The sequence below is a fragment of the Grampus griseus genome, assembly GCF_964374135.1.
Source record: "Grampus griseus genome assembly, chromosome: X".
Classification (NCBI taxonomy): domain Eukaryota; kingdom Metazoa; phylum Chordata; class Mammalia; order Artiodactyla; family Delphinidae; genus Grampus; species Grampus griseus.
Window position 1 is genome coordinate 36,473,667 of NC_138999.1, and position 27,703 is coordinate 36,501,369.

At 37.3% G+C, this 27,703-nt stretch overlaps 2 protein-coding genes across 8 annotated transcripts in view; one reads left to right on the forward strand and one right to left on the reverse strand.

The window, feature by feature from the left end:
- Window positions 1-27,703, reverse strand: part of CASK (calcium/calmodulin dependent serine protein kinase) — a 385,576-nt gene that overhangs the window by 124,867 nt on the left and 233,006 nt on the right. For 5 of the 6 annotated variants that reach the window (XM_082681940.1, XM_082681938.1, XM_082681939.1 and 2 more), the window contains exons 6-8: window positions 11,700-11,802; window positions 5,691-5,866; window positions 856-978 (exon numbers count right to left, since the gene is read on the reverse strand). In XM_082681940.1, coding sequence (XP_082538066.1) covers window positions 856-978; window positions 5,691-5,866; window positions 11,700-11,802 — 402 coding nt within the window. Of the gene's footprint in view, window positions 1-855; window positions 979-5,690; window positions 5,867-11,699; window positions 11,803-16,463; window positions 16,500-27,703 lie in introns of those variants that run through there. The other variant, XM_082681942.1, reaches the window with a different exon arrangement.
- GPR34 (G protein-coupled receptor 34) lies at window positions 19,032-25,752 on the forward strand. Of its 2 annotated transcripts, XM_082681671.1 has the most exons (4): window positions 19,032-19,095; window positions 19,739-19,830; window positions 23,265-23,370; window positions 24,031-25,752. In XM_082681671.1, the coding sequence occupies exon 4, from the start codon at window positions 24,110-24,112 to the stop codon at window positions 25,244-25,246; it is 1,137 nt and encodes a 378-aa protein (XP_082537797.1). In that variant the 5' UTR covers window positions 19,032-19,095; window positions 19,739-19,830; window positions 23,265-23,370; window positions 24,031-24,109; the 3' UTR covers window positions 25,247-25,752. The 2 variants fall into 2 exon arrangements, with proteins under 2 accessions (XP_082537797.1, XP_082537798.1); XM_082681672.1 differs by lacking the exon at window positions 23,265-23,370.

Consider the following 27,703-nt stretch of genomic DNA (forward strand, 5'->3'; position numbering starts at 1 on the left):
GAGAATAGGGGTAGAAGCTGGAGGGGGTGGTAAGGTCAGGAGAAGATGTGTGTGTGTGTAATAAAAATAAACTGTAGCTTGTTAGATCCAACAGAGGTAGGAAGTTGATGATGCCAGTAAGCGGACACATGTGAGAGCAGTGACCTTGAGTAAGTGAACTGGATAGGATCTTGAGTACAAAGGAAGGGGGTGTGGCAGGCTGAATTAAAATCCTGGCTCCACCACTGACAACTTCTGTGACTTGGGGCAAGATTCTTAACCTCTCTGAGGCTTAGTTTTCTCACATGTAAAGTGAGAATTTCCTGGAACTGTTGAGCAGTGTAATGTCTTCATCAAATAGTACTGTCTCATTGAAGTCCCAAGTTATACCTTTAATACTTCATCAGCAGGATGGGATATAAAAAGAACTTTTAAAATCTGCCTCTTTCCTAAGATGATAAACCCATATCTAGTATCTACTGAAATAAAAATAATGCTATGAAGTACACATTCACACCCAAAATAATGATAATCACTTTTTAATTATCACACAGTTGAGTGCTATTTCCGTTGTTCATGTTGCACATCTTTGGAACATGTGTTGGTAGAGAACAAATAGGCCTTCCTCCCTGATGGATTCTGCCTTAATCCGCTTTTGTACCCTCTTGTGATGAGAGCTGAATGTCACTCGAATGGTACATCTTCTTAGATGTTTACAGAGGATGTACAGAAACAGCAAATAAGACGAACAAAACTGTAACGAAAAAATGCTCAGGAAAAAAAAAAGGGTGGAAAGGGGCACCTTACAGAGCAATGCATTCCTGTCACTGGAACTGTTTAAACAAAGTGTAGATGGCCACCTATGAGCTCATGTACCTTAAGCCATGGGTGATTCAGCGCTTCATAAACAGTGATCCTTTCAGCAGGATCCAGCATCAGCATGCGGCGTACTAGGTCTTTGGCACTTTCAGAGATATGGCTCCACTGCCTTGGATTCATCTGAAGAGGAGGAAAAAGGAAAATTACAGTTATGTCCAGTGAGAAGTTAACATTCTCTGTTATTTAATATTCCTATGCTGTTTCAACATGAATAAAATTCTTGGAGCAGGGTGGAGAAATCTGATTCTAAAGGCTTGCTTTCTAAGGAAGAAGAGGACAGATGCAATTCTTTTTCTGTTGTTGTCCAATACATGAGAATTTGCAGGAGTAACTATTTGTTATACATGTTCTTCTTGCTATATATGTAATAATATTTTTAATAATTGAAGAATAGAACATTCATGATTCCAGGTTCTACCTCAGCTAAAATAAAGAGTCTAGAATGTAGACTCTAAAAAGGTTAGAATACTTTGATCCAGAAAGGACTAAAATAAAATTTAAAAATTTGAAGAAATATTTTAAATATTTTGCTTTTAAAACTTGGAATTGGCAGTAATTGTGAAGCTATGCAAAGTAGCTTTTATTAATAGGAGACTTTGGTCACTGTATGTCATTTTCAGTATTTAGGAAAAAATATACCATTACTAAAGGCCTTACAAAAAACCCAATTCACTTGTATACTGTTATTAAAGAAGTTACTTTTCTTTCTCTTTTAGAGATGAGACAACTAAGCCACAAGGTAAATTAACTAAAGTCAAACAAAAAAATTATGAGTTGTTCCTAAGACACACAGCTTGTGAGGAAGGCTGTGGATCTATGAGGAAGAGTTGGAAGGCTCCTGGGAAAAGAGGTATGTCTGAGACCAGGAACCAGGAAAAAAATGGAAAGCAATGCTTAGGGCTTGGAGTTGGGAAGGTAAGTGGGGACAGGAGGGTAGAGATGGAGTAGGGTCTCACTCCCTATTTAATATGAGGAAACTGACTGATTGGGTGAGCTCATGGGAGCTGCCTGGTGCCAGGAGCTTTACGCAATGCCATGGCTTTAAGTGGCAGAGACCTTTGTCACCTAAGGGAGAAAGATGCAGAATAAAGTCCACAACAGGTTAAAGGCAAATGAAATCACAACTTGCATCACAGTACACATGAATCATTATGATCTCGCCAAGGGTTAGTATTAGACATTTCGCTCTGGCTAACGTAAGGCTTTGTTCTAGTAGACGTGGAGTGGAAAATGTTCCATTTTCTTTTTCTAACAGGCAGAATTCCAAACGATAGTCACTTCTCTTGTCAGATTCCTTAATTAAATGAATACCATGAGACTGTTGAAATATTGTCATCCTACTGAAATTGTGATCAGTTGACGAGTTTGAAATAAGGAAGTATGTGATTAGATGGGGCTTAGATAGCCTTGTTTCCTCTTCCCCATCTTGGAGCTGATGTAGTCTTTAAAGTCTGAATGATCTGTCCTCAGGAAAGGGGTTGAGAAATCATCTGAAAGTGGTGGTAAGACTTCTGAAGTGAATAGAGGTTGAGAAGTATACTCCGCAGTCCTTTTTATGAGGAAGCCCAATCCAGGGTTTTCTCTTCCTTTGGCAGAGAAGACTAGTTGAAATTAATTTGGGAGGTTGAGTACATAAGGGGGAACAAAACAGGGCTATAAAACAGTCTCACTTATTTGAATACTAAAGCCAGGCAGCTAAGGACTCCTGCTGTGTAGATACCAACTGGCTATCCAGAAATAAGTGATATAAGATGACACTGTATCTTTTAGAGACTTTGTGAAATATATTTCTGTCCTTTATAAAAAAATTAATTGAAATTAAATGTTAGCATATATTTTAGCTAAATAGTATTCTCTCATATTGACCTTAAAAGATCAAGTAAGCTAGTAAACAAGAATAAAAAGTTAAATTAAAATCATTTAAGACCAGTAGTAGTTTATAAACTATGACAATTTAAATGTACTACATTTAAAATATGTCATCAAAATTTTCTTGAAAATACTCATAGAGATCAAGGATTTTAATATTTATTTTGTTAAGGGCGACCAGGGTGATAAAATGATATTTTTGAGATCTGCTTCAAAATAATCTAGTAGCATGTGGAATATAGATAAAACAAGGCTGGCTGTACGTTGATAAGTGTTAAAGCTGGGGGTTCATTATACTATTATCTCTACTATTTTGTTTGTTAGAAATTTTCAGTAATAAAAAATGTAAAAATAAATGCAGACACAATCACAGCACAGTATTTTTTTTAAAGGCCCAATAGGTTCATCACTGATGGTAGAGATGGATCTATACTTCAAACTAAGATGCTGAAAACCTGAGGCTTTTGTAAGGAAAGCCATGAATATAAGTGAGAGGTGAGGTTAGCCAAGTAATAGTAAATACGAATTAACCTCAAAGCTTCAAACCCCCAGGTACAGAAATTATGGTATAGCTGCCACCATCCATCTGACTATATTATACTATAATGCTAAGAATAGGAAATTTTCAAACAAATTTTTGGACATATGTGAACAGTCCAAGTTTTTTTTTTTAAACAAAGAAACAAAGATAACTATTCAATGCTTTAAAAATAGACAAAATCAAATACCAGAAGCTGTTGGAATGAAGCACATTGCCTTGGAAACCAGGAAGTTAGCAACAGAACAAACACAAAAGAAGAATTCTATTATTAGCGAATGCTTATAACTCAAAAAGGCAGGTGGGAGATTTTAATATATGGTACCTACGTCATAAGCCGCTGTGAGGATGAAAAGAGTTAATATAAGTAAAGTGCTTAGAATAGTTCCTGGAACATAGTAAGTGCTATGTATGAGTTAGCTATCATTATTGCTAGTATTATTATTATGCTGATGCATTATTGTGTTTATTTTCATATGCTAGTATCTGTGATTTCACTTGGCAAACTTCAACCAGAAAGCCATAACCGTGCATTCCTGATAGCCACTTACAATTTCAAGGGATTGGAGGGGGATGATTACTTACAAGCAGTTTCCTGAGACTTTTAGTTACCTTGAAAGGATTGATTTTATTCCCCAGTGGTCAACTGACTCTAAGAGAAGCAGAAAAACCTATACTTAAAACATCTTTCTCTGTTAACAGAGTTTTGGCATATATCATAATCCAAATAAAATAAAAGACAAACCTGTATGCCTTTATAAGCTGATGGTACATAAAGCCCAAGGGAAAAAAAGTACAGACGATTCTCACCTTCTCACTTCCACAAGCTTCAGTTATGGCTTAAAGGATAAGGCTACAACTCTGAAACTACTTTACCTTTCATTTCTTTTTTTTTCTTTTTCTTTATTTGTTTCAAGTCCCATGTAAAATTCTAACATAACTGAGGAATTGGAAAAAAAAAAAACTTTAGGGGCCTCACAGTTTTGGAGTGTAGTGTTATATAAACCTGTGTGTATCGTTTTATGTTGCCAGGCATGGCTGAAAATGAAACAGTGATTCTGTTGAACAGAAAGTACATGTGTTAATAATAACGGGAGGAAAAAGAACTTCCTCAAAATAAGCTGCCCTGATTTGATATCCAGACACATACTCCTCTGTGCTTCCCATACAGAGCATCCTATTCTGTCAGCCATACAAGGTAGTACAGGGCAGTAAAGTATAAGAGCTCGGGTAGTGAAACCAACCTTAAGCGTATTTCTAAGAACCCCCTAGGTCTTTTTGGTATAGCCACTTATAATGTCAGTAATGACGTCTTAAATTACTTGGTAATGAAAGTAATAATGTACTAATCAGGAGTCTGTGAATAGTACATGCAGTTTCCAATTCACAGTAGCCAAAGATGAATATAAATATTTAAATCACACCAAAATGGCTCTAAATTATATTATGAAATGCCATTGTGATATTGGCATTTCAGTTTATCCTGGAAGGTAAATGGCAAATTTTTCAGCTGTGCTGGCTGACTACATAAAATGCAATAAAATAACATGTATGATAAAGCAAAATCAAATAAAGGCTAATAGACACTAAATCTAAAATTAAGATAAAGAGTGACTAATTACCTGGATGAAATTTCCATTTTAACTTTACAAATCAAGCAAAAAGTAATAAAAATAAAGCCCTTTTCTCAAATTACACAAAGAAGGGCCAAAGAAGTTTATTTTCCAGCTTAGCCTGAATAAGTGGGTTCGGTCACCAGACAGCTAATGGAAACTATAAAATCTGGGCACAGGTTTGTCACAAACACCTTACCCAGGGTAAAATAAAAGGTCAAATTTGCTCACAATAAATTCCAAGGAGCAGTCCAAATTCTTTCCCTGAGCTAGAATTTTATTTGAAATAAGTAGGGCACTAACCAATTTCTTTGACTTAGCTAAAGAGGCAGTTTTGCTAGAATGTACTTGTGGTAAAAAAATTTGATTTTAGTGTGGCTTTATGACTCTGAGAGCCCAGGACTCTTACACTGTTGATTTAGCACATGGAGGAAAAGGGGAACATCCATCTGATCTCTGGTTTTTACACTGTATCAAAGACGAGTGGGGACCCTGTTTTCTGGACTGAACACAGAGTTGGAATCCAAATACATGGGATAGACTTTAGAGGCAGCACAGAGGGAATGAGAAGGGAGGGGTGAGGCAATAGTTGTTTTAAAGCCAGTCACCTGGATGACAGTTCGGCCGACAGGGTCAAATTTATTTGAGGCCTTTGTTGCCTAACAAGGCTGGTGGATCAATGATGCAAGCATCTCTGACTGGGTGACTATGTGACAACCAGAAAGTAATCCAAAGACAGACAGCAACTTCAAAACACATTTTTCAGAATAATTTAATCTCAATGGAAAAATAAAACGTTCACAATATGTTACCTTATATTTTCCTTTAATAATGCCTTCAAACAATCTTTCCTTGGTTCCATAAAAAGGCAAACAACCGCTTAGCAGGATAAAAAGGATCACGCCACAACCCCAGACATCTACAGGTTTTCCGTAAGGCTCTCTTTTGACAACTTCTGGGGCCATAAAATGAGGTGTTCCAACTCGTCCTACATTTAAAATGACAACATCAAGGAAAAATGTTTACATAAAATGGGCTTTTTGTTTCCCATTTGAAAACTGAAAATACGAGAACAATAACAGTGTGAATGACAAGGTTAACAATGCAAATATTCTCTTACCACCTCTCCCCTCCTCTATAAAATCAAGGAAAAAAGGCAGAAAGAAAAAAATTTTTATCTAATCACGTCTTGAAAGTATTGAGCCCAGGAGAGGTACTTTGTCTTCTAACACTGTTACTTCCTACTGAATTCCATAGGATGCATGGTAAGTATTTACCTATTTGTTGCTTCATGAAGAAGTTGTTTAAATTTTCTAATTTTCACAAGTTTGAAAATTACTCAAAATACAGAGCAGAGGCAGGGGCGGGGGGGGGGCAAGTGAGAAAATATCTGTAGAGGAAAAGATTACTTTTGACTGTCAAATAGAAATTCTCAAATTAAACCTAATGCTTAGAACTTTTATTTGGAATATGAATCTGAAATCTTGTTCGGTTGATTTTAGGAATTAATTGCAGCAATTACCAATGGTTAGTAAGATTTTGTTATAATAAGATTTTTTAGCTTCCTCCAAATGTTAACATTTGAACAGAATGAGAGCAAATATATGACATAAACCAAAGTAAAATCATGAAGCTCCTCCCATTCAATCTTCTTTGACTTCTATCTTCTTTGAAATGCTTTTTTCTTTTTTTCCTATCAAAGTTAGGTTTCAGGAAGGAATCTGAAAGCAGTTGTTTCTACACTAGTAACCATCTTTAACTCACCATCCCAAAAGAAGTCTTTTCTTCTACTGGAGAACGAAAGGCTTGTACCCTGTAGGGAAATTACTGTGGGAGGGGAACTGCCCACCAGACTTGGCAGCTCTTCTAGCTCTATGCAGGCTCCTCCTCTCCTCCCTTTCCCTCTACAGCCCCACCCTCATCATCACGAGTCCAAGATAATTTTTATTTTGAAGCTTGCACAAAACTTTATGTAGAGCTCAGAACTGTGATCAGAGTTTAAACACAGACCTCAGAGATCTTCTAATCCAGCTAGAGAGAATATATCATAAAAGTCTTGTTGGTGATTGTCAAACCTGGTTGGGATGAGAAGGATAAAGCAGCTCGTAGCTTGTGTCCTGGGAATATTCCTTTGCTGCAGATCATAATGGTTCCTCTCCTTCCCCCATAATAGAAGAGATTAAGTTCAGGGTTCAGGGAGTGAAAATATTTTTATTTAAAATGTATAGTAGATCAGTGAAAACTCTACTGGTTAGAAGGAAAGATTTTTATTTCCATATTGCCCCATTTGGTTTCCTCAAGTAACAAAAAGAAGTTCAAATGATGAGAACTAAGCCTTCTACTTCATTAATAGCCTGGATAGGGCAGTGCCCTTGGAGAATTTGCCTTGGTCTGATGGACAGGAGCTGGTAAGAGTAGGGAAAAGCAGGGTAAGAGATCAGAGTACTGGTACCAGGGCACCAGCCAGGTACCTGCTGACAGTTGGGATACTGCTTTGAAACTCAACTTGACTCCTACTATTTCCCTTACAAGGCAGGACCAAGCATCTCAAAATGTAGGCCTCAATCTGGGACTAGTCAGAGCCACCACAGCCAGCCCCAGACATCCAGGGGAGGTTCTTTCCATTTATCCATATTGAAGACTACCCTGGTTCTGGAGAATTAGGGTTCATCCTTGAGGAATATACATGTCTTTTGGTTCAAGAATCTGCTCATAGATGAAAGGGGAAAAGACCATGGTAGAAAGAATACACAGGAATGATTTTTTTTATTGCATGAAGATCGGGAGGTGTGAAAGGACTGGAGTCAACCTTTAACATACACCAACCTCCTCAATTTCCTGGTCTGTGATCACTTGACTTTTCCTTCTTTGTGGTCACTTGATTTTTATGACTTTGACCACAGAATTCTAAGAATGGGAGGCCAATTACCAAGCCAAATTAAATGTCACTGTATATGAGACACTTCCGATGTACATTTAAATGTTACCTTTTTTGATAATATAATAAAAGCTTATTACCTAGAACCTCAGGGTGGGGAGAGCTGTTCTGAATAGGTACGCATTCAATACTTCAGGACCTGGATCTTTACGCACCGAAACCTTTTTACTTTAATAATTTGGGATGGCTCTCTTTGTACAATTTCCTGACTTCTCTTACGCAAGATGCTGTACATAATTTAACCTCTTCCTGATGACTCAGAATTATCATTGTGGATACCAATGAAAGAACTCTGGTATGGAACCAAAATTGCCCTTGGGAACTTCAGAGGTATGCAAGGGTTCATTTCTTCAGTACCAAAAGGCTGCTGTGCTTTCCAACTTTTGGTGTCTGCTCAATGTATTTCTTTCTGTCAGGCTTTCATTTCTTTTCTTTCACTATGCTTACTCTAGCCTTGTCTTCTCCTAATTTTTGCATAAAATCTGCTATAAACTGTAATCTCATTAGAAACCAGATTCTTTCATTTAGTAAAAATTTCCTAAGTGCCTGCTAGGTCCCAGACACAATCTAGGACCACTGTGGGCATACAAGAGATAAGCCATGGTCCCCCCACTTGCCCTCACAAACCTCAGTCTTTGATATAATTACAAATCCCTGCATCAAATGCTACATGGAGGTATGTAGCCCAGATAGCTATGGTAATATGGGAGAGAAGGAATAGGGTTACCTCACTTGGGATGGTGAAGATCAGCCTGCTTTTAAGAGATGATTGTTAGCTCAGCCTTCAAGAATACTTAGTTAACTAGATACATAAAATGACAAAAGGCGTTCTAACCAGAGGGAAGAGCAGGTGCAAGGTATGAAGGAACACGAATCCACAAAAGTTTCTGAAAAATGGAAGCACGTCAGCCTCAGAGTGTGTCTTTAGATGCTCACTTGAGAGAACCATGAACAGGTATTAAGGGCAGGAAATGCCTTGCTGCTATTATAATTATTTCCTAGGTTCCTAGATATATTCTGGATAAGTGAGTTTTCCAAACAGCTGAGTTTCAGATAGGGGAAGTGTAAATATACGTAAATGGTTTTTACTATATGGAACATATAAAGGAGAGAATTCTTTTCTATTTGGAGAACTGAGTGATCAAAGATTCTAATCTGACAGGAAAATAGCTTTCTGTTAAATATTAGCAAATGAGCTGATAAATAGTAAAATTTTTAAAAGTATTGATACCTTAAACAACATGAAAGCTTTTTATAAGAGAAATCATTTATCCCTTATCTACATCTGTAGACTGTATTTTAAAAGACATTGCAATGCTTGAAGTAGTTATTTCAAGACTGCAAGGAAAGGTATGTTTAAGAAACGACAATATTTTGACCATCACAAAGCATTTTAATTCTAGAAGAATTGAGAAAAATAAATTTTGCATAACTGACACACTGTGGGTTAAAAATCAGCTTTAAAAATATACAATTTAGGGGAAAGATTCATGGACTTTAGGAAAATAGATTAACATGTAAAAAATGTCTGGGTAAATCAAATGAATCCGTTTTTCCCCTTCAGTTGAGATGCACAGTAAAATATGAAGCTCATACCATTTTAAATACTAACAGGATGAAGATCCAGACCAAGAGAAACAAAGACACTATAATATATATAGCATATAAAAGGAATATAGCATATATTATATAGCATATATAGCATATAAAAGGAATTCGTTTTATTTCATATCATCCCATCAACCGTGAGGATGTAATCGTCAGAAATCATGTGTTATTTAATTGTGTAGTCTTAACATGGGGGTGAGTTGTACAAATACCGGATTTGAGAGAGTTAGTTCAACAGCAACGTTTGTTTAAAAACAACAATTTAAGATTTGTAGTTGATTGCACGATTAATATGAGCCAGCAGTGTTACAGCGTTGTCCAAAAAGCTCATGCAATTTGGGCAGCCTGACAGAAATGTAGATCCACGGCAAAAGAAGTGATAACCTCAAGCTTCTGTGCGCTTGGAAGTACCTGTATTTGTGCTCAGTTTTGGCTCTGTACTTGGTGCACAGTCAGGAGACTCTTAACCACTTTATGTGAGGAATGGCTAAATTAACCTAGGCAAATTAACTTGGATAGGACTTAGGGGAACATTATAGCTGTTTTCAAGCATCTGAATGACTATCATATGGAAGAATTAAAATTGTTTACTGTGGCTCCAAAAGTCAGAATTAGGACCACTGGGTGGAAGTTACAGGACGACAGACTTCCATTCAACGCAAGGATGAACGTTTCAATACTTAGGAGCTTTCCAAAAATGGAATGAACTGTCCTGGGACACAGTGAATTCTTTGCCACGTGAGGAATTAAACTAGAGCTCAGCCCTTTGCTGGGAATTTTATGAGAGAATTCAATCATTAGTTACAAGACTGGAGAAGTTAAGGCCCCTTCGAATTCTGAGATGCAATGATTCTGTGATTAAACTGTTCTTTGTTACCTGACCTTATGGTCAGTCCTCTAATCACAGATGAAAAATTTCAAAACTTTTCATTACTTTTGAATTTACTAGTTCATTAGAATTAGAAGGAAAAAAATCAGTTTTCAAAACTATACTCAACTTGCAGTTTCTCAGATTCTTGGAAATGATTAGAAGAAAATGCAAAACTAGAGGGCTTCCCTGGTGGTGGAGTGGTTGAGAGTCCACCTGCCGATGCAGGGGACACGGGTTCGTGCCCCGGTCCGGGAGGATCCCACATGCCGCGGAGCGGCTGGGCCCGTGAGCCATGGTCGCTGAGCCTGCGCGTCCGGAGCCTGTGCTCTGCAACAGGAGGGGCCACAACAGTGAGAGGCCCGCGTACCACAAAAAAAAAAAAAAAAAAAAAAAAAGAAGAAAATCTGAACACAATTTAATTTTAGAGGGCAATGTGGTAAAATAATGATTTAAAGAATACAACTATGACTCATGGCTCATTTTTCAGAAAATGGTCTATGTTAATACTGCTTCAATGTTTTAGTAACAGTGAATTAAATGAAATATCCTGTGTAAAAGATTATTATTTTGATATTTATCATTTGTTAGGTATTTGAATTTAATACTGTTGATATTGTTCCTCTTTGTGAAGGCTGGCAGTACTTCGAGATGGAAAATATAAAGCAATGACTAGAAGATTGGTAGTCTGCAGAAGGGAGAATTAAGTAATTTGCAAAACTAAAGAACAAAACTAAAAACAGGGCAGCATTCTGAGCTGGAATCTACTGCAAGGAATAAATAAAACCAAATACTTGAATCTGTAATTAGCATCCACCTCTGTACACTGGTGAAGAAAGTTTCCATTTGAACTTTTCTTCTTTTGTTTCTGGCATGGGAATTTTCTAATTATGTTTGTTTTGGCTAATAATAAAATCAGTCTGTACTCACATCTGCTTGCTCTTCCCAAATACACAGATTGATGGCTTGAGTGGGACTCTTTCACAAGTGGAAAGAGGAAAACAGTGTGAAATTAAAAATTAGCCATAGATGTAACCTGAAAGTAGTTAATCCACACATTTTAGATTTGACTTCGTTTGGCCAGTTCAACTTTAAAAGTCACTTTGCCTCAAATATCATCTTCTTCCAATACTGTTTTAATCTTTGTATGTTGGGTCTCTTCCCTGTTAAGTGTTAGGGATACAAAGAGTAAAAAGACAGAGTCTATTATCTTAAGGGACTAAAATTCTAATTATGACTACAGAATTATTAAATTCAGAACTACATTATGGCACTTTTGTGGGTGGGTTAGGGTGAGGTAGAATGCGGTATGAAACACTGAGGATGGACTAATATTTAGTCTGAAAGTTTTACACCAGCCTGAAAGTGACGAGGTTTTGAAGGAAATTTTAAAAATAGTGTTCTTACCTCCAGCTACAAGTCCAGACTCCCCTAATTGAATAGCTACCCCAAAGCCCCCAAGTTTAACAGGTGCCGAGTTTTCCTTTGAGGCAAGGAGAACACAGTGGGGCTGAAAAGAAAAAACAAACAAACAAACCAAAGTTAAGGATTAACTGAAGACGAACAATTCAATTTACACAAAACCGAATAACATGACCATATTGTAATACTTTAAAAACTGGAATTACTTTGGATGCTTGAATTATTTCTCTATTCTCACTTCTGGCTGATTTCTCCAAAGACTTACCTGTTTTATCCAATATTTTTCAGGAATTATTTGTTTCCAAGACTAGGGTGTGGTGCTAGGAATTACTTAGGAAGCATGGATGTTCAAGACAGACATGTTTTCTGCCTTTTCATGCAATATTTTCTTCCTTTGAGTGACACTCTACATTTAAAGAAAAATATATTTTATACCTGTGTTTCTTGTAACCTCTGACTTGACCTACAGAGCCACTGTATCTTGGCCCTTAGGGGATGTTGACGGTCCTTTCTTTGTCCACTCTCCCACCATCCTATTTCTTTTCTTTATTCATTCCACCCCCAAGTAAGAAGAGTCAGATTTAATGACTTTAACTGAGACTGGCTCCTGGGGAATTCAATGCTCTTCCTGGGGTCTTTTCTCTGGACCTGCCCTTCCTCTCTGTGGGAATGGGAGGTGAGAAAGGAGAAGGGGGAAAGGAGACTACTTGGCTGGCCTCTAGTCCAGGGTAAAGACAAACTCCCTGAGGAGTAGCTGCTTGACCAGGGCTAAGAATCATATGCTTTGTGGTCACAATGAGAGTTTCTTTGGAGGAGCTTGTCCTCTGCATCTGCCTCTTTCTGGGACCTTGTTGGGGCTGGTGTCAGGAAAGCATTTAATTGTAGGGAACTTTGGTCTCTGCTCAAATACTATGCTCCCCAACATGACTAACATTACATATGCTATGACCTGTTCTTAAAATACCAGTTAGTGAAAAAGGTAAGCCTCTTCAGGCTTGGAAGATAAAAGTATTTTTTATTCTGTCCTATACTTGCTCATACATAAAATGACACAGTTTTAGTTCAGGTTTAGCCTACATGAGAGTGGGCATGAAGAGACCTGTGCAATAAAACTCTGAGCTGGTACACCCGGAGAGATGTTTGATGATGGATACGCAAAAGTGGGAGGGATCCTTACTCTGCCCAATGAAAGCATCAGGGTTCCACTTTGGAAGTTACTTTTTGTCCAAGGCTGTTTAAAGACCTTTACTATAGAGTCTAGCACAAAGAAAGATGAGCCCTTGAACATAAATGTATGTATGACTGTGTATGAGTTAGAGAAAGAGAGGAGAGAAAAAGCAAGTGTACTGGAATGGTGAGCAAACTGCAGGAAGACACAAAGTAGCCAGAAGAGTCTATGGAAGAACAAGCAAACCTCTACAGAAACCAATTGATAAAGAGTGCTCTCCCTCAATGAGAACTTTCAGCTGGTTCAAACAGAGATCAATGACAACAGACCTGAAGAAAAAAGCAATAGCCCTGGCATGATTGTAGTGTGGGGCACAGCAAATGAACCAGCCTAGAAAAGGGTGGCCATGATGCAGAAGAAGAAAATACAAACTAGACCCAGACAGGGTTTCCTGGCCAGTGTCTTCAACACCTTCTTAGGAAGGAGTAGTAGAAGCTTAAATCAGAATCCCAGAGTATATACTTTATATAGTTTGTTGACTATATTTATGCTTAAGTTAATGTTACACTGAGATCTATGTATCCAGCAGCGCATGGATTCAGTCACTCTCAACAAACGCTTAAGTGAGATAAGTCATAAAATTGGAATTTAAGATAGAGAATAAACAAAGAAACCAACATACGTAAATGAATACAAGACTAGGTAGTGTTAAGTGCTATGAAGTAAAATTAGGCTGGTAGGGAAGTAGGTGTGACAGGTTTGAAGACTAGGGAGCTGCTATTTAATAAGAGAAGGGGTGTCAGAGAAGGCCTCTCTAATAGGGTAATATGTGAACACAGACCAGAATGAAGTCGCAGAGCAAACCACATGGAAGCAAGATCTTGGTGTGGAGGATAATAAGTACAAAGGCCCAGAGGCACAAAGGGGGTTGGTAAGTTTGGAGAAGAGTAAAGAAGCCAGTGTGTTGGGAAAGGAATGAACAAAGGGAAGAGTGGTGGAAAATGCGATTCAGATGATCAAAGACCCTGTGGTCTAGGGTTTTGAAGTCAAGGCCAGAACTCTGGGTTTTAGGCTGAGCAAGATAGAAAACCACTGGAAAGTTTTGAGCAGAAGAGCATTAAGATGAGTTTTCGGTTTTGAAAGGATCACTTGAGCTGCTGCGTGGAGAAGAGATTGCAAGGGCACAAGTGTGGAAGAAAGGAGACCAGGTAGGAGGCTTCTGCGGTTGTCTATAATGATTTATAGATTTTTAATATTTTTGATGTGTTTTAATCAATTGCAGTCATTATTCATTTTCATGCTCGAATTGTCCTGTTTTTGGCCAGTGAGAGCCCCTACTTAAGTCAGCTTTTATGTCCTTTTGTAAGACTCTAGGAGTCTGATAACTTCCTTGCTTTCAGGCACAAGGTGTTCAAGGCTTGTCTTGTTCATTTCTTGCCCCAGAATTGGAGCTGGCCATTTCTCCAAACAGTCCCATTTCTGTTTAGTGGGTAAAGGTACTTAAATCCACAATATGGATATTAGGTATAGTACTGCTATTAGGTTATCGCCGCTTCGACTCTTCAAGCGGACATAGCTAAAAATTACTTATTTTTTAGAAGGAAAAACATAAATCACCAATTCATACTGATGCTTCTTCCTACTCAATTATAGTTTTTAATTTTACTTCTTCGATTTTGTCAGATAATGTTGGTACCTAATGACATTAACATAATCATTCATTTGCTTTTTCCTTTAATGTGTGTGTATAAAAGTTTCAAAATAACAACATTTCCATTACCAGTAACAACAAAACCACTGTATGCTGTTTAGGATTTCTTCGTGATTCTTTTTGTCAGATGTATCAAAATACTGTTTTACTATTCAACAAAGTAAGAATTCATGAGTCTATGCTGATGTAAATAAGTAAATGAATGGGGAGAAGGAAAAGCTTTCCTTTAAGTAGAAAATCAATTCATAAATGTAGAATAAATTCTGGCATTAGAAAATCACCATTGGGCAGTTATCATCGTAATAACTGAGTCAGATAAGAACCAGCAAAGGGTTCTAACTAGTGGGTGAAAGCTTGAAGAGTGACAGGATGTTTGTATAATCTCAGAGTAGCTCCCCACAGGATACTTACTAACTACAAAAGGTAAAATGTTAACATATGGGGAATCTGAGCGAAAGGTGTCTGAAATTCCTTGTACTTTTCTTGTACAATAACTTTTCTGTAAATCTAAAATTATGTAAAATGAAAACAAAACAAAACAACCCACCCTATTTTAAAGTCACTTAAAAGAATTCTCCTTGTGGTTATACTTTCAATTTGTTACACAGTGAGGCCAATTTGTTTTAATTAGATTTTGACTTAATTTGGTGTTTTAATTATACAAAACATGTACACAAAGTTCCAAAGGCAAAACCATAAACAAATACCTTTCAGAGAGGCCTAGCTTTTGTCCCCTCTCCTCATTTCTCTCACCTCATTGGCATTAGTTTTTGGTTTATCCTTCCATTGTTTGGTTTTGTTTTGAAAATGAGACAATAATACAAATACTCAAAATTTTCACATAACAACACGTGCATTAGATGACTCCATAGCATTACCTAGACATCTTCAGGGAGGTTTGTTTTTTTGTTTTGTTTTTTTAAAGAGAAACATTTGCGCGCTGATGGGAAAGATCCTGTAGAAAGGAAAAAACAACCCCAGAAGAGAAAGGGGATGGGATATAATATGCAAGTGGGAAGGGGGTTGGCCCTAGTGACAGCGAAGAAGGTAGGATACAGGGGCACCTGTAGATGCAGGCAGATGTGGATGTAAGAAGATGAGGAAGTTCTCTTCTGAGCACTTCTATTTTCCATTTACTTGAAATAAAAAGTGATCAGCAGGTGGAAGTGAGGAAGGAGAGGGGGTTGTTGGCAGAAGAGTGAAGGTGTGAAAAGGGTTTTCAAAGAACATGAAAATGAACTAAGACAGTGGTTGGTAAACTTTAGTATCATCATCACACAGATCTGCTGGCCTACATCCCCAGAGTCTCTGACTCATAAGGTCTGGGATGAGCTTAAGGATGTGCATCTCTAATAAGGTCCTGAGTGATGGTTTTTTTGTTTGTTTGTCTTGTCCTGAGTGATGTTGATGCTACTGGTCTAGGAGCCATACTTTTTGAGAACCACCAGACTAAGGAAATATAGCAGGACTGTTGGCAGCATAGGGGCCCACTCGAGGTTTGTGGTCATGAGTTTGAAACAAGACCAATCAGCACTCTTCTGTGTTTGTACCCAGCAGTCCTCATGTTAGCTGGTGAGGTTCAGGCCTGGAGTGGGTGGTGAGCTGAATTTAACAAGGGTTGGGATCTAGATAAGAAAGGCCGGTAATATCATAAATGGATGGCACCAAACAAGCATATCCATTTATTTCTTCTTTTCTACTTCTATCTTTTGTATAAATAAAAAGCTAAGATATCAACAGAGTTCAAGGAAGAGGAAGGGTGAGCAGAAGAGCATGTATGGGAATAAGCTGAGAACACCAAAACAAAAAGCAGAAAGTTCAGAATGAACAGGAAAAAGCTCATATAAAGGAAGAACTAAGAAAAGCTTACATTCAAACCTGGTCACAGTAGGGTCATCAGGGAACTGAAGATTAAAACAGAATTAGTGTTTTGAAAAGGGATGGCTTAGGTGTGGAAAAATAGCTAGCATGATAAAAATTTTATATTAGATTTTATGAAATAGAACATATAATAGATAAACACTATTTAGTCATTTAAATAAATCCTGCCAGGATCCCGAAAAGATATTTGTACACCTATGTTTATTGCAGCATTATTCACAATAGTCAAGAGGTGGAAGCAACCCAAATGTCCACTGACAGATGAATGGATAAAGAAAATATGGTATGTACATACAATGGAATATTACGTAGCTTGAAAAAGCAGGAAATCCTGTCACATGGTACAACATGGGTGAACCTCAAGGATATTATGCTAAACGAAATAAGCCTGTCATAAAAGGACAAATACTGTACGATCTGACTCAAATGAATTACCTAGAGTAGTCAAAAATCATAGAAAGTAGAAAGGTAGTTGCCAAGGGTAGGGGAAGAGGGAGAGGGGGCTAATGTTTAGTGGACACAGACTTTCAGTTTGGCAAGATGAAAAATTTCTATATATAAACACAACAATAAGTATATTTAACACTACTGAACAATATAAATATACCTTATAAAGTATAACAATATAAGTATACTTTCGCACAGTATAAATATACTTAACACTACCGAACTGTACTTTTTAAAATAGTTAAGATAGTTAATTTAATGTTATATTTTTTTAACAACACACACACACACACACACACACACACAAATTCCTCCTAGACCAATACAGTAATCATCTTCCTTCTCAGAAGTTCTAGAGTGAAGTAAGAGCTACAAAATATTTTTATTCTGGCAATTTAAAAATATTCTGTCCCATGTGTCATATTTATAACAAACTAAAAGCTCTGGAGAATATGATGTTTAGAAGAGTGTATGTACCCAGAAATAATTAGAATGTTAGATAAAGCCCAATGAGTTAAATATTTAGTGTAAAGTAAACAAAGCTACAGGGTAACAATTATGAGGAGGATATTAACTAACTTCTTCATTTCAGATGACAACAAAAAAGAAGAAATGACGTTAAACTGCAGGGCCAACAGTTACATAGAGGGACAGATAGTGGTTAAATATTGGACTAGGACCACAAAAAACCCCTGCAGAATTACTTCATTATTTTCTTTAAAATATAGGAGATATTTTAATTTACTTGGGAGAGTTCATCATGGTGCTAAAAAGGAGAGAATACTATCACAAATTTCATCTAACCCTAAAATTATAAGATTGTTTTAGAAAATAAATCCAAGGCCTTAAGGGAATACATGAAAATATACTAAAATAACACACAGATCAAATAAACCTTTTAAAAAATAATAAAATAATTCATTACTCATGTTACTATAATGCAATACAGGTGTCGACTTAAAAAAAATGCACGGGCTTCCCTGGTGGCGCAGTGGTTGAGAGTCCGCCTGCCGATGCAGGGGACACGGGTTCGTGCCCCGGTCCGGGAAGATCCCACATGCTGCGGAGCGGCTGGGCCCATGAGCCATGGCCGCTGAGCCTGCGCGTCCGGAGCCTGTGCTCTGCAACAGGAGAGGCCACAGCAGTGAGAGGCCCGCGTACCGGGGAAAAAAAAAAAAAAAAGCACAACGTGAGAGTTGCGAGTTACGTTTTATTGGGGGCAAAATGAGGACTGCAGCCTGGGAGACAGCATCCCAGATAGCTCTGAGAAACTGCTCCAAAGAGACAGGGGGGAAGGTCAGTGATTTTGGTGAAGGGGGAATACATACAATCAAGCACATATTTTTTACAAAAGGTTTCTGCTAGTCTCGTGCAGGTTACTGCTAGTCACGAGGAGCAGACGTCACCATGAAGGATTTTAGTGTTTCTCTAGATATGAGATACAAGAATTGGGCTCATACAATTGTCTCCTGAAAATATCTAACTATCTGAAGCCCTGTTCTGCCAGTTTTTCCCAGAGCACAGAGGGCCTCATTTCAGCTCTCCACCCTGAACTCCTTTCAGGGCGTGTTGAAAGTCAGCAGCTGCAGCAGCACATGATTTAATCCTTGTAGAGGTAGATGGCAAGTGCCAATGGAAAATGCCAATTTTTTGTTGACACAGGAATGCCACTTTATGTGATTGTTAGTTTCTAAAATGAATCCAGAAAGAAAGAGAAATTAAATGCTTGTGCTTTAAAAGTACATGTAGCATATTATGTATCATTAGTTAGGAGAAACAGAAAAATGCATATTTCTGCTTAGAATTTATAACCTTTATGCGGGGGGAAGGAGGGAAAACTTTTCACAATTGTCCAAGTGGAAGGTATTCATAGAAAAGATATAAATAATTTCTCAAAGTTAAGTGTCGATTAAGCTTAAAGATAAAGTTGTTGCATAGTGGTAGGGTTTTTTTTTTTAATATTTTCACAAGGAGTCTAAGGGTTGTCATATTGAAAAAAGAAAGAAAAGAGAAAAAACACACCTACCACCACATGCAAATATAAAAAATAAAAAGACAACCCCAACCAATTGCACCACAACCGGATGGAGGAACCCAGCTGACACACCAAGACGAGTCTCTGTGTCTAGGGAATCTTGGGGTTCAGCTCCTTTTACTGCAAGAGAGCCTGAACTGTGAGTATGCCTTGATTTCAACTGCATAATGATCCGTTTTTTTTAAGTTACATTCTGATTATCTGAGTAATATAAATGAAACCTGCTTCATGGTGACTAGCAACACTTTGTTTCTAGAAACCTGAGTAAACTGAATGATACCTCTGCCGTGACTTGACTTAAAATGAGGCTGTCTTCTTAGTTACTTGAAGTACTTTAGGACATGAGATATTTACGCTCATACTATCAATACTGTCACATTGTTTATACTGTATTTTGTGTACTGCCACAAAGACTTGCAGATCTACTTGAATCAATTAAAAGTTATTTTCATATGCAACAAATTTTATTTCCAGTGTATTATAAGTGATCTGTAACTTATTAACTTTATTAAGTTATGCTGACTCCCTATTTTCAATAATAGTATTTTCTTTATTATATGATTTCTATTTTATGGTAATTTACCAGACCAATTAAATTTTAAGTTTCGTGTTTCAGAAGTTAATATAGTGAATATTAGAGAAAAGAAAAAGCAAAATACCCTTTAGTGAATTCACCTAAAATTAAAAAATGTTTTAGCTACAGTTAAATTGATAACAAAAGCTAATGTACTACTAATATTCTTTCTAAAGTAACATGCTTTCAATTTTCACTTTGTATGCAGAAATTAGTGCAATTTTTAAAGCATGGCCTGAATGATTCAGTGATTATCAAGTCAAACTACAAACGTAAACGGCTGCTACCACTGCCAACTAGGTATGTATTTTAACATAGCAATGTGATGTTTTCACAAACATACCCAAACTGCATTTAAAAAGCTTTTGCTCATTGGAGGCCACAGTGGAATCTGTCGGGTCCTGCCCTCTAATACAGAAGCTCCTGTAGGAGCCAGCTGAAAAATTACAGGCAAGGGGAGGGTGGTGCTGGTGGGTACAATGCAGCACTAATACAGGGTTGCGAACTTCAGGATTTGTCAAGTCACAACATTAAAAACCATTAACCATCTACTATCAGAAAACCACTGTGACCACTTCACACCAGTCACAACTAATGTCCACTAGGAAACTGGTTCCTATGTGAATGCAGTGGTTTGTTTCCTATCTTCACTGGCCATTCTTAACAAATCAAGTAAGTAGTTTTTAAAACATCAGTAAATGGCCTTAGGAACAGCGAGTGATTGACACATTGTAAAGGAGGCAGAAATCAGCCATTAAGTTCCAAACAGAATCTAATATGTTAATTTGTTAATAAATGACTGAACACTAGCCATTCAATACAGGGTTCTAAATGACAGCTACTACTACTATTTAAACAAATACATTCTTCTCTTTAAGCTTGAAAATAAAGCAAAACCAGAAAGGTTTATTGGTGATCTTGTACAACTATTATTTATTTATTTCATTTGCAGATTAGAGCTGAGGCAAATGGTTTCAGGCTACGTGCTTTGCGCTAATGGCTTTCTAGAAACATCTTGATAATGACAATCAGGCCTAGAAATAAGTTTGAAAAGATATGCTCTGGGGAATATGCTGAACATTCTGATGAATGATTTGTGATTCTGTAAACTCTGGACTTACTTACTTACTATAATGGACATAGCAAATAAAAAGGTTAGTACCTTTTCCAAAGAGGTAAAAGCTAGATGACAATCTTTTCTTAAAATCGCTAATGTGGATAATGCTAAAGGAATCATGTCAAAATGCCGCTGACAGAACTCATCATTAATAAAGAAAAGGCTGATCATATGTGATTAGGAGGAGTGAGGTTTGGTGAAAAGGATCATGGGCTCTAAAAGCTAGACGGATCTGAGTCTCAACTTGGGTACAGACATTTAAGAGCTCTGTGGTCATGGGTAACGATCAAAACATCTTTATCTTTCATTAATACCTACCTCACAAAGTTATTATAAGGATTATGTAAATGAAATAATATAAATGTGCTTAACACACTGTCTGGTACACAGCATATGCTAAATAAATATTAGTTACTGGTTTAGTCATCTAGCTCAAGGGTTCAATTCTGACTTCACATTAGAATCCCCTGAGGAGCTTTTAAAGGAAACCATTGCCTGGAGCCCATTCCAGACCAATTAAATCAGAAGATCTGGGGATGGAGCCAGGCATTGGTATCTTTAAAAAGCCCTCAAGAGGATTCTAATATGCAGCCGGGATTGAGAGCCACTGAGAGTCTCTTCTACAAAGTATCCAACTGTGGCAGTCTCAAAAAATCTTCCGTGGTAAAACCTTATTGCCTCCCCAAATAGATTGTTTCATTCTAAAAAAGCATTTCCTTAAAAGCAGGCAACATCTGTCTCTGCATTTTTACTCACTGGTCCTTCTTCTGCTTTCTGAAGACATACATTAGGAGGTGAAATGCTTTTCTCCATGGCCTTGAAAGTGTTCACATCTCCAGGTGCCTGTTTCCTTCCACTTGCTCCTCTGACATGATTTGGGCTCTTCCCCCCGCATTGGCTCTGTGGCCTTTTTTAAGTGTGCTGCTGAGGATGAAACACTGTATTCCAGGTGGAACCCTACCAGCTTAGGACAGTACCGATTAGTAGTGACAATCTTCCTTTAAGACACTCCATAGGTATGAAGTCAACCAAAGACAGGTTAGTTTTTGCTGCAGCCACGTCACACTGCGGACACAGCAACTGCAGTCAATTGCAATTGTGTTTTTGTTCATGTAGCTAAAGGCCTTCCTGTACTTGAATAGTTTATTTTAATATCCACATGTAGGACTTTACATACTTTTCTACTAAATTCCCTTTTTCATTCAACAGCATTTATTGTGCTAAACACTTGGTACACAGAGGCAAACAAAACAGACTTGTTTCCTAACCCTAATGGAGTTTTAAAATATAGCAATGGAGAAGAAAAAAAAAACAAAACAAAAACTCTATAACCTTTAAAGTCATTTCAGCTGTCTGAGCTCTCAAAATCGTGTCACCTGTCATGCCTCAGCTCACTTTCATCAGTGGCTATGAGATGTTTCTACCTGAGCCTCAGCCAATTCCCTATGTGACCACACAACACAGATCCCCTACAGGGGCCCTTCTCCTCTTCCTGGTAATCTACATTGCATTATCAGCTCCATTTGTGGCAGCCTGCCATTCTTCCCGGATTGCCCTTTCCTGTTTAGAATTTCAGATCACCAGAAACACGCGTGTAAGTTTCTATAAGCTTTGTGAAATCTGTCTCCGTGCAGTTGAGACACACGACAGACCAGGCTCAGTCCTCTTGCCTCCCTCCCTCCGTTGTCCTCGGCTCTGGCGACAGGCTCTTACCAGGGATTACATAACTTCCTCTTCACCAGTCAGTTCCTCTACCAAGGATTCGATTTCCCCCCTTGACAAAATTTTAAACAGGAATTTCACACTCTAATAAAATGGTTTCTTCTTGATCAAATTATAGGTAGTTTTAAGAAAGGCTAACTTCTTCCAAATGCTTTTCTCTGTGTATAAGGTCAAATCAGGAAATTAATTATGGTAATTCAAATCCACTGTACAGCATTCAAAGTTTAAATGCACACTCCTGAAAAAATATTTACCGAGAGCAGGGTCTCTGTCATTTTCACCTTCGTTTTCCAAGCAGTACTTAGCCAAGTGTGAGATATTCACTAAAACAAAATTAATCAAAAGGTGTTTTTTTTTTTAAAGCTAACTGTCATTGAACACTTATTATGTTCCAGGGTAAACATAACACTTGTTATGTTCCAGTTTTGTTGTTTGTAGAATGCATTTTTCCATTTCTACAAACAAAGAAACTAAGGCTTAGAAAAGATTAAGTTGTTGGCTGAAGGTCACAGAGTTAGTTAGGTCTGATTTTGATAACCTTGCCCTGAATGTCTTTATGACACCTCCTAAGAAGCTTCTGTAAAGAATTTGGGAAGTCACTCTAAGAAAGGAATGTGACAAGACCCTCTGGAATCCTCTCCTCACATCTCCTCTTTATGATGGCCTCTCAGACTGAACTCTTCACAGCAGCCAATGCCCAGCAAAGAGCCAGTAACAAATAGCACTGCTAACATTCTCTGCTGCCACACACAAGTGTAATTCACACACTATTTTACAAACAGTCTCACATGACCTAGCCCACGGAATATTTCAGCTGCAGTTACTTCCTTCCAAAATCTTGGTTTACACATCCTCTTTCCCATCTACATTATCACTCTATGTTCTATGCTTCTAGGTCAAGGAGACTCTCCAAGGTGCCTAACTGGCGGCTGTCACCACCTGACTTGGTTTTGTTTGGCTACTTTGCTCTCCTGTGCAGTGTTATGAGCCTGCCTAATGAGGCAAGTGCTGTGCTCTATTGGTCTGTTACGGTAATTGCATGCCCCCGTAGGCAAGTGATTTTAATACCCTCAACTTGGTGTTAGGTTGAAAAGGAAGAAATTTAGGACTATTTCCCCTATTCCCACCATGGAATGAGAGACTGCCACAGTTTATCTGTCACATACCATGTGGCAATACGTGTCAAAATGAATGAATGCCACCTATGAGGGAAATAGTCAAGGCAGGAAGCTGGACAGGGGCCAGCAGTGGGCCCAGCTCACTCATGTCTGTAACTACCTTTAGGGAAACTGACACTCATCTTCGAAAAATATGAGCTGTCATTTCACCTCCATCTCTATTCCCATAAAAACTTCCCTAAAAGATGATTCCATAGTTCATATATTTATTTTAATATAATAAATGAAACAAACCTTGAACATTTATCATAGCATAGAAAAGGTCAGAGCAGGACATTCCACAAGATTCTACTATATGTGCTGCTTGTTTTGTGATACCATAATGCTGCTACATATATTGTGTAGATATCCAAATGGTCCAAAGTAGGATAAAAGGAAAGCTTCTCACAATGTCTGAAAATAAATCATTTACTATTTGTGCTTTGAGCTGAAGTAATTGTTATTAAAATAACAAGTGACTCAATGTTTGGCATTCTGTTGTAGGAGAAATCTGAAGACATAAAAGCTACAGTCAAGGAACATGTCATTTAGCACCTTCACTTTTTGATCCCTACAGAAGACAATGAGAAGTCAGATGGTAACAATGACGACAACTTCAGTCAGCAGCTGGCCTTGCTCCTCCCAGGGAGTGCACTTTGTAACTAATCACAGCGTCCAATGGCCACACAACTTCTCAGGAGCCTCAAATTTTACTGCCTGTTCCATGGATGAAAAATTACTCTCTAATGTGTTAACAACATTCTACTCTGTTATTTTCATCGTGGGCCTCATTGGAAACATAATTGCCCTCTATGTATTTCTGGGTATCCACCGCAAAAGGAATTCCATTCAGATTTACCTACTCAATGTAGCCATTGCAGACCTCTTACTTATCTTCTGCCTCCCTTTCCGAATAATGTATCACATTAACCAAAACAAGTGGACACTAGGTGTGATTCTTTGCAAGGTTGTGGGAACACTATTTTATATGAACATGTACATTAGCATTATTTTGCTTGGATTCATCAGTTTGGATCGCTACATAAAAATTAATCGGTCTATACAACAACGGAAGGCGATAACAACCAAACAGAGTATTTATGTTTGCTGTATAGTATGGATAATTGCCCTTGCTGGATTTTTAACTATGATTATTTTAACCCTTAAGAAAGGAGGTCATAATTCCACAATGTGTTTCCATTATAGAGATAAGCATAATGCAAAAGGAGAAGCAATTTTTAACTACATTCTTGTGGTAATGTTCTGGCTAATTTTCCTACTAATAATCCTTTCCTATATTAAGATTGGCAAGAATCTATTGAGGATTTCTAAAAGGAGGTCAAAATTTCCTAATTCTGGTAAATATGCCACTACAGCCCGGAATTCCTTTATTGTGCTTATCATTTTTACTGTATGTTTTGTTCCCTATCATGGCTTCCGATTTGTCTATATTTCTTCACAGCTAAATATGTCGTCTTGCTATTGGAAGGAAATCGTTCACAAAACCAATGAGATCATGCTGGTTTTCTCATCTTTTAATAGCTGTTTAGATCCAGTCATGTATTTCCTGATGTCCAGTAACATTCGCAAAATAATGTGCCAACTTCTTTCTAGACGGTTTCAAGGGGAAGCAAGCAGGAGTGAAAGCACTTCAGAATTTAAACCAGGATACTCCCTGCATGATACATTCGCTACAGCTAAAATTCAGTCTACTTCTTAAAGCACTTACGGTAAACATATTAAAAAGAATGATAAAATACAGCCTAATTCCTTGAAGAACAAAAAATTATGAAACAAAGCTCTAGCATTTACAAAGCTTAGATCCTCCCAAAGTTCTTTGCTTATTTGTGATATTTCATTTGCTTAATTACAAAATATTTTAAGTGCAAGCTTACACTCACCACTAGATTTTAAATCTGTATATAAAATCTTTTAGGCTAACACTGTTAACATAGATTATAAAATTAAATGAAATTTATGGTTTTAACCACAGAATAATTAAAGAAAATGTTATAGTTTCTCAAGTCACTAAAGTAGCTATTCAAAATTAAGTACCTAATACTAATTTAAAGTGTGCTTAAAAGTTAACCGATTTGAGGACCGACTTAAAATGTCAGAAAATATGTTCATTGTCATTTAAAAAGCTTGTATAATTTGCCACTGTATTCATTTATGTCTAAACCTCTATTAACAGATGAAATAATAAAATTCTAATAAAAAATGAAATCACCCACTATCTATCACTGCTTAGTACAATAGGTGAGCTAAAATTCAATAGCCTAGCGACAGTACTTAAGACTGCACCTTACTTAAAACAGATTTATAAACAATTCGGCCATCTTGGACCATACACTTTGATAAAGCGAAATTGAAGATGTGTACACCCTGTGATCCAGCAAGTCCACTACGAGGTGTACATCTTACAGAACCACTCAAACATGTATACAAGAAAACGTGTAAAGATGCTCAGTGACCTACTGCTCACAATACTAAACAAATGTAAACACCCTGAGTATGCATCAGCAAAGGAATGGAGAAAAAAACTTCATCTGCATGCATCAACGTGGAGAATTGGCAAAAATAATGTTGAATAAAAACCAAAAACTGCAAAGGGGTATGTACCCTATGAAATCACTTATGTAAAATACAAAACCACATAAAACAATACCGTATTCTTTACAGATCTATACATATGCAATAAAAATATAAAACATACGTCATAATATACACAAGCATATATACCAACTTAAGGTTAATGGTTACATCTGGAGAGATTTGAAGCAAACATGGCAAAATATTAATAATGTCTGTTAAACCTGTGTGGTAATACATGGGTATTTGTTATGTAATTTTTGGTATATATCTGAGTGTTTGAAATATTTCATAACAATAAAGAAAACCTGTAGGTTAGAATTAAAAGGAGCAAATTCTGAAATTTTCATGTATGTTCAAAAATAACTAGAGAGTAAGCTCTAAGAGAAAGGGCCCTTTGTATTTTTTAAAAAAATTTATCTTATTGAAGTATAGTTGATTTACAATGTTGTGTTAATTTCTGCTGTACAGCAAAGTGATTCAGTTATACACATATATATATATACATTCTTTTTCATATTCTTTTCCATTATGGTTTATCACAGGATATTGAATGTAGTTCCCTGTGCTATACAGTAGGACCTTGTTGTTTATCTATTCTATATATACTACTTTGTATCTGCTAATCCCAAACCCCCAATCCAGCCCTCTCTCATCCCAAGGGCAACCCCCTTGGCAACCACAAGTCTGTTCTCTATATCTGTCAGTCTGTTTCTGTATCGTAGGTAAATTCATTTGTGTCATATTTTAGATTCCACATGCAAGTGATATTATATGGCATCTGTCTTTCCGTTTCTGACTTACTTCCCTTAGTATGATAATCTCTAGGTCCATCCATGTTGCTGCAAATGGCATTATTTTATTCTTTTTTTATGGCTGAGTAGTATTCCATTGTGTGTGTGTGTGTGTGTGTGTGTGTGTGTGTGTATACCACATCTTCTTTATCCATTCATCTGTCGATGGACATTTAGGTTGTTTCCATGTCTTGGCTACTGTGCTGCTATGAACATAGGGGTGCATGTATCTTTTTGAATTATAGTTTTCTCTGGATATATGCCCAGGAGTGGCATTGCTGGATCATATGGCAACTCTATTTTTAGTTTTTTGAGGAACCTCCATACTGTTTTCCATAGTGGCTGCCCCAATTTACATTCCCACCAACAGTGTAAGAGGGTTTCAAAAGGGCCCTCATTCATCACTGACTACCAGAGCATAGTTGCATTGCCTAGCACAAAGAAGATCAATACATATTTGTTGAATAACTGAATGAACGAGTGAGTGAATGGATGGATGAACAAGAAGGGAAGGAGGGAGGGAAGGGGTGCTTAACAGAGCTGAAAAAGTAGGTTATTTTCCTAGTCAACGTATCTAGATATAGCTGCAGAAAACGTCATACAATTGTAATCAGGAGATGTCATTAAGGCAACCATTCTCAAGTTTGGCCAGCATTGTTCTTTTTTTTTTAACATCTTTATTGGAGTATTATTGCTTTACAATGGTGTGTTAGTTTTTGCTTTATAACAGTTTTTTGATTACACACAGAATCAGAATGCTGTTGACTTAATATGTAAAAGCCTGTTATGAC

Coding starts and splice junctions, on each gene's coding strand:
- GPR34 (XM_082681671.1), top strand. CDS start 24,110: ATGAGAAGTCAGATGGTAACAATGACGACAACTTCAGTCAGCAGCTGG.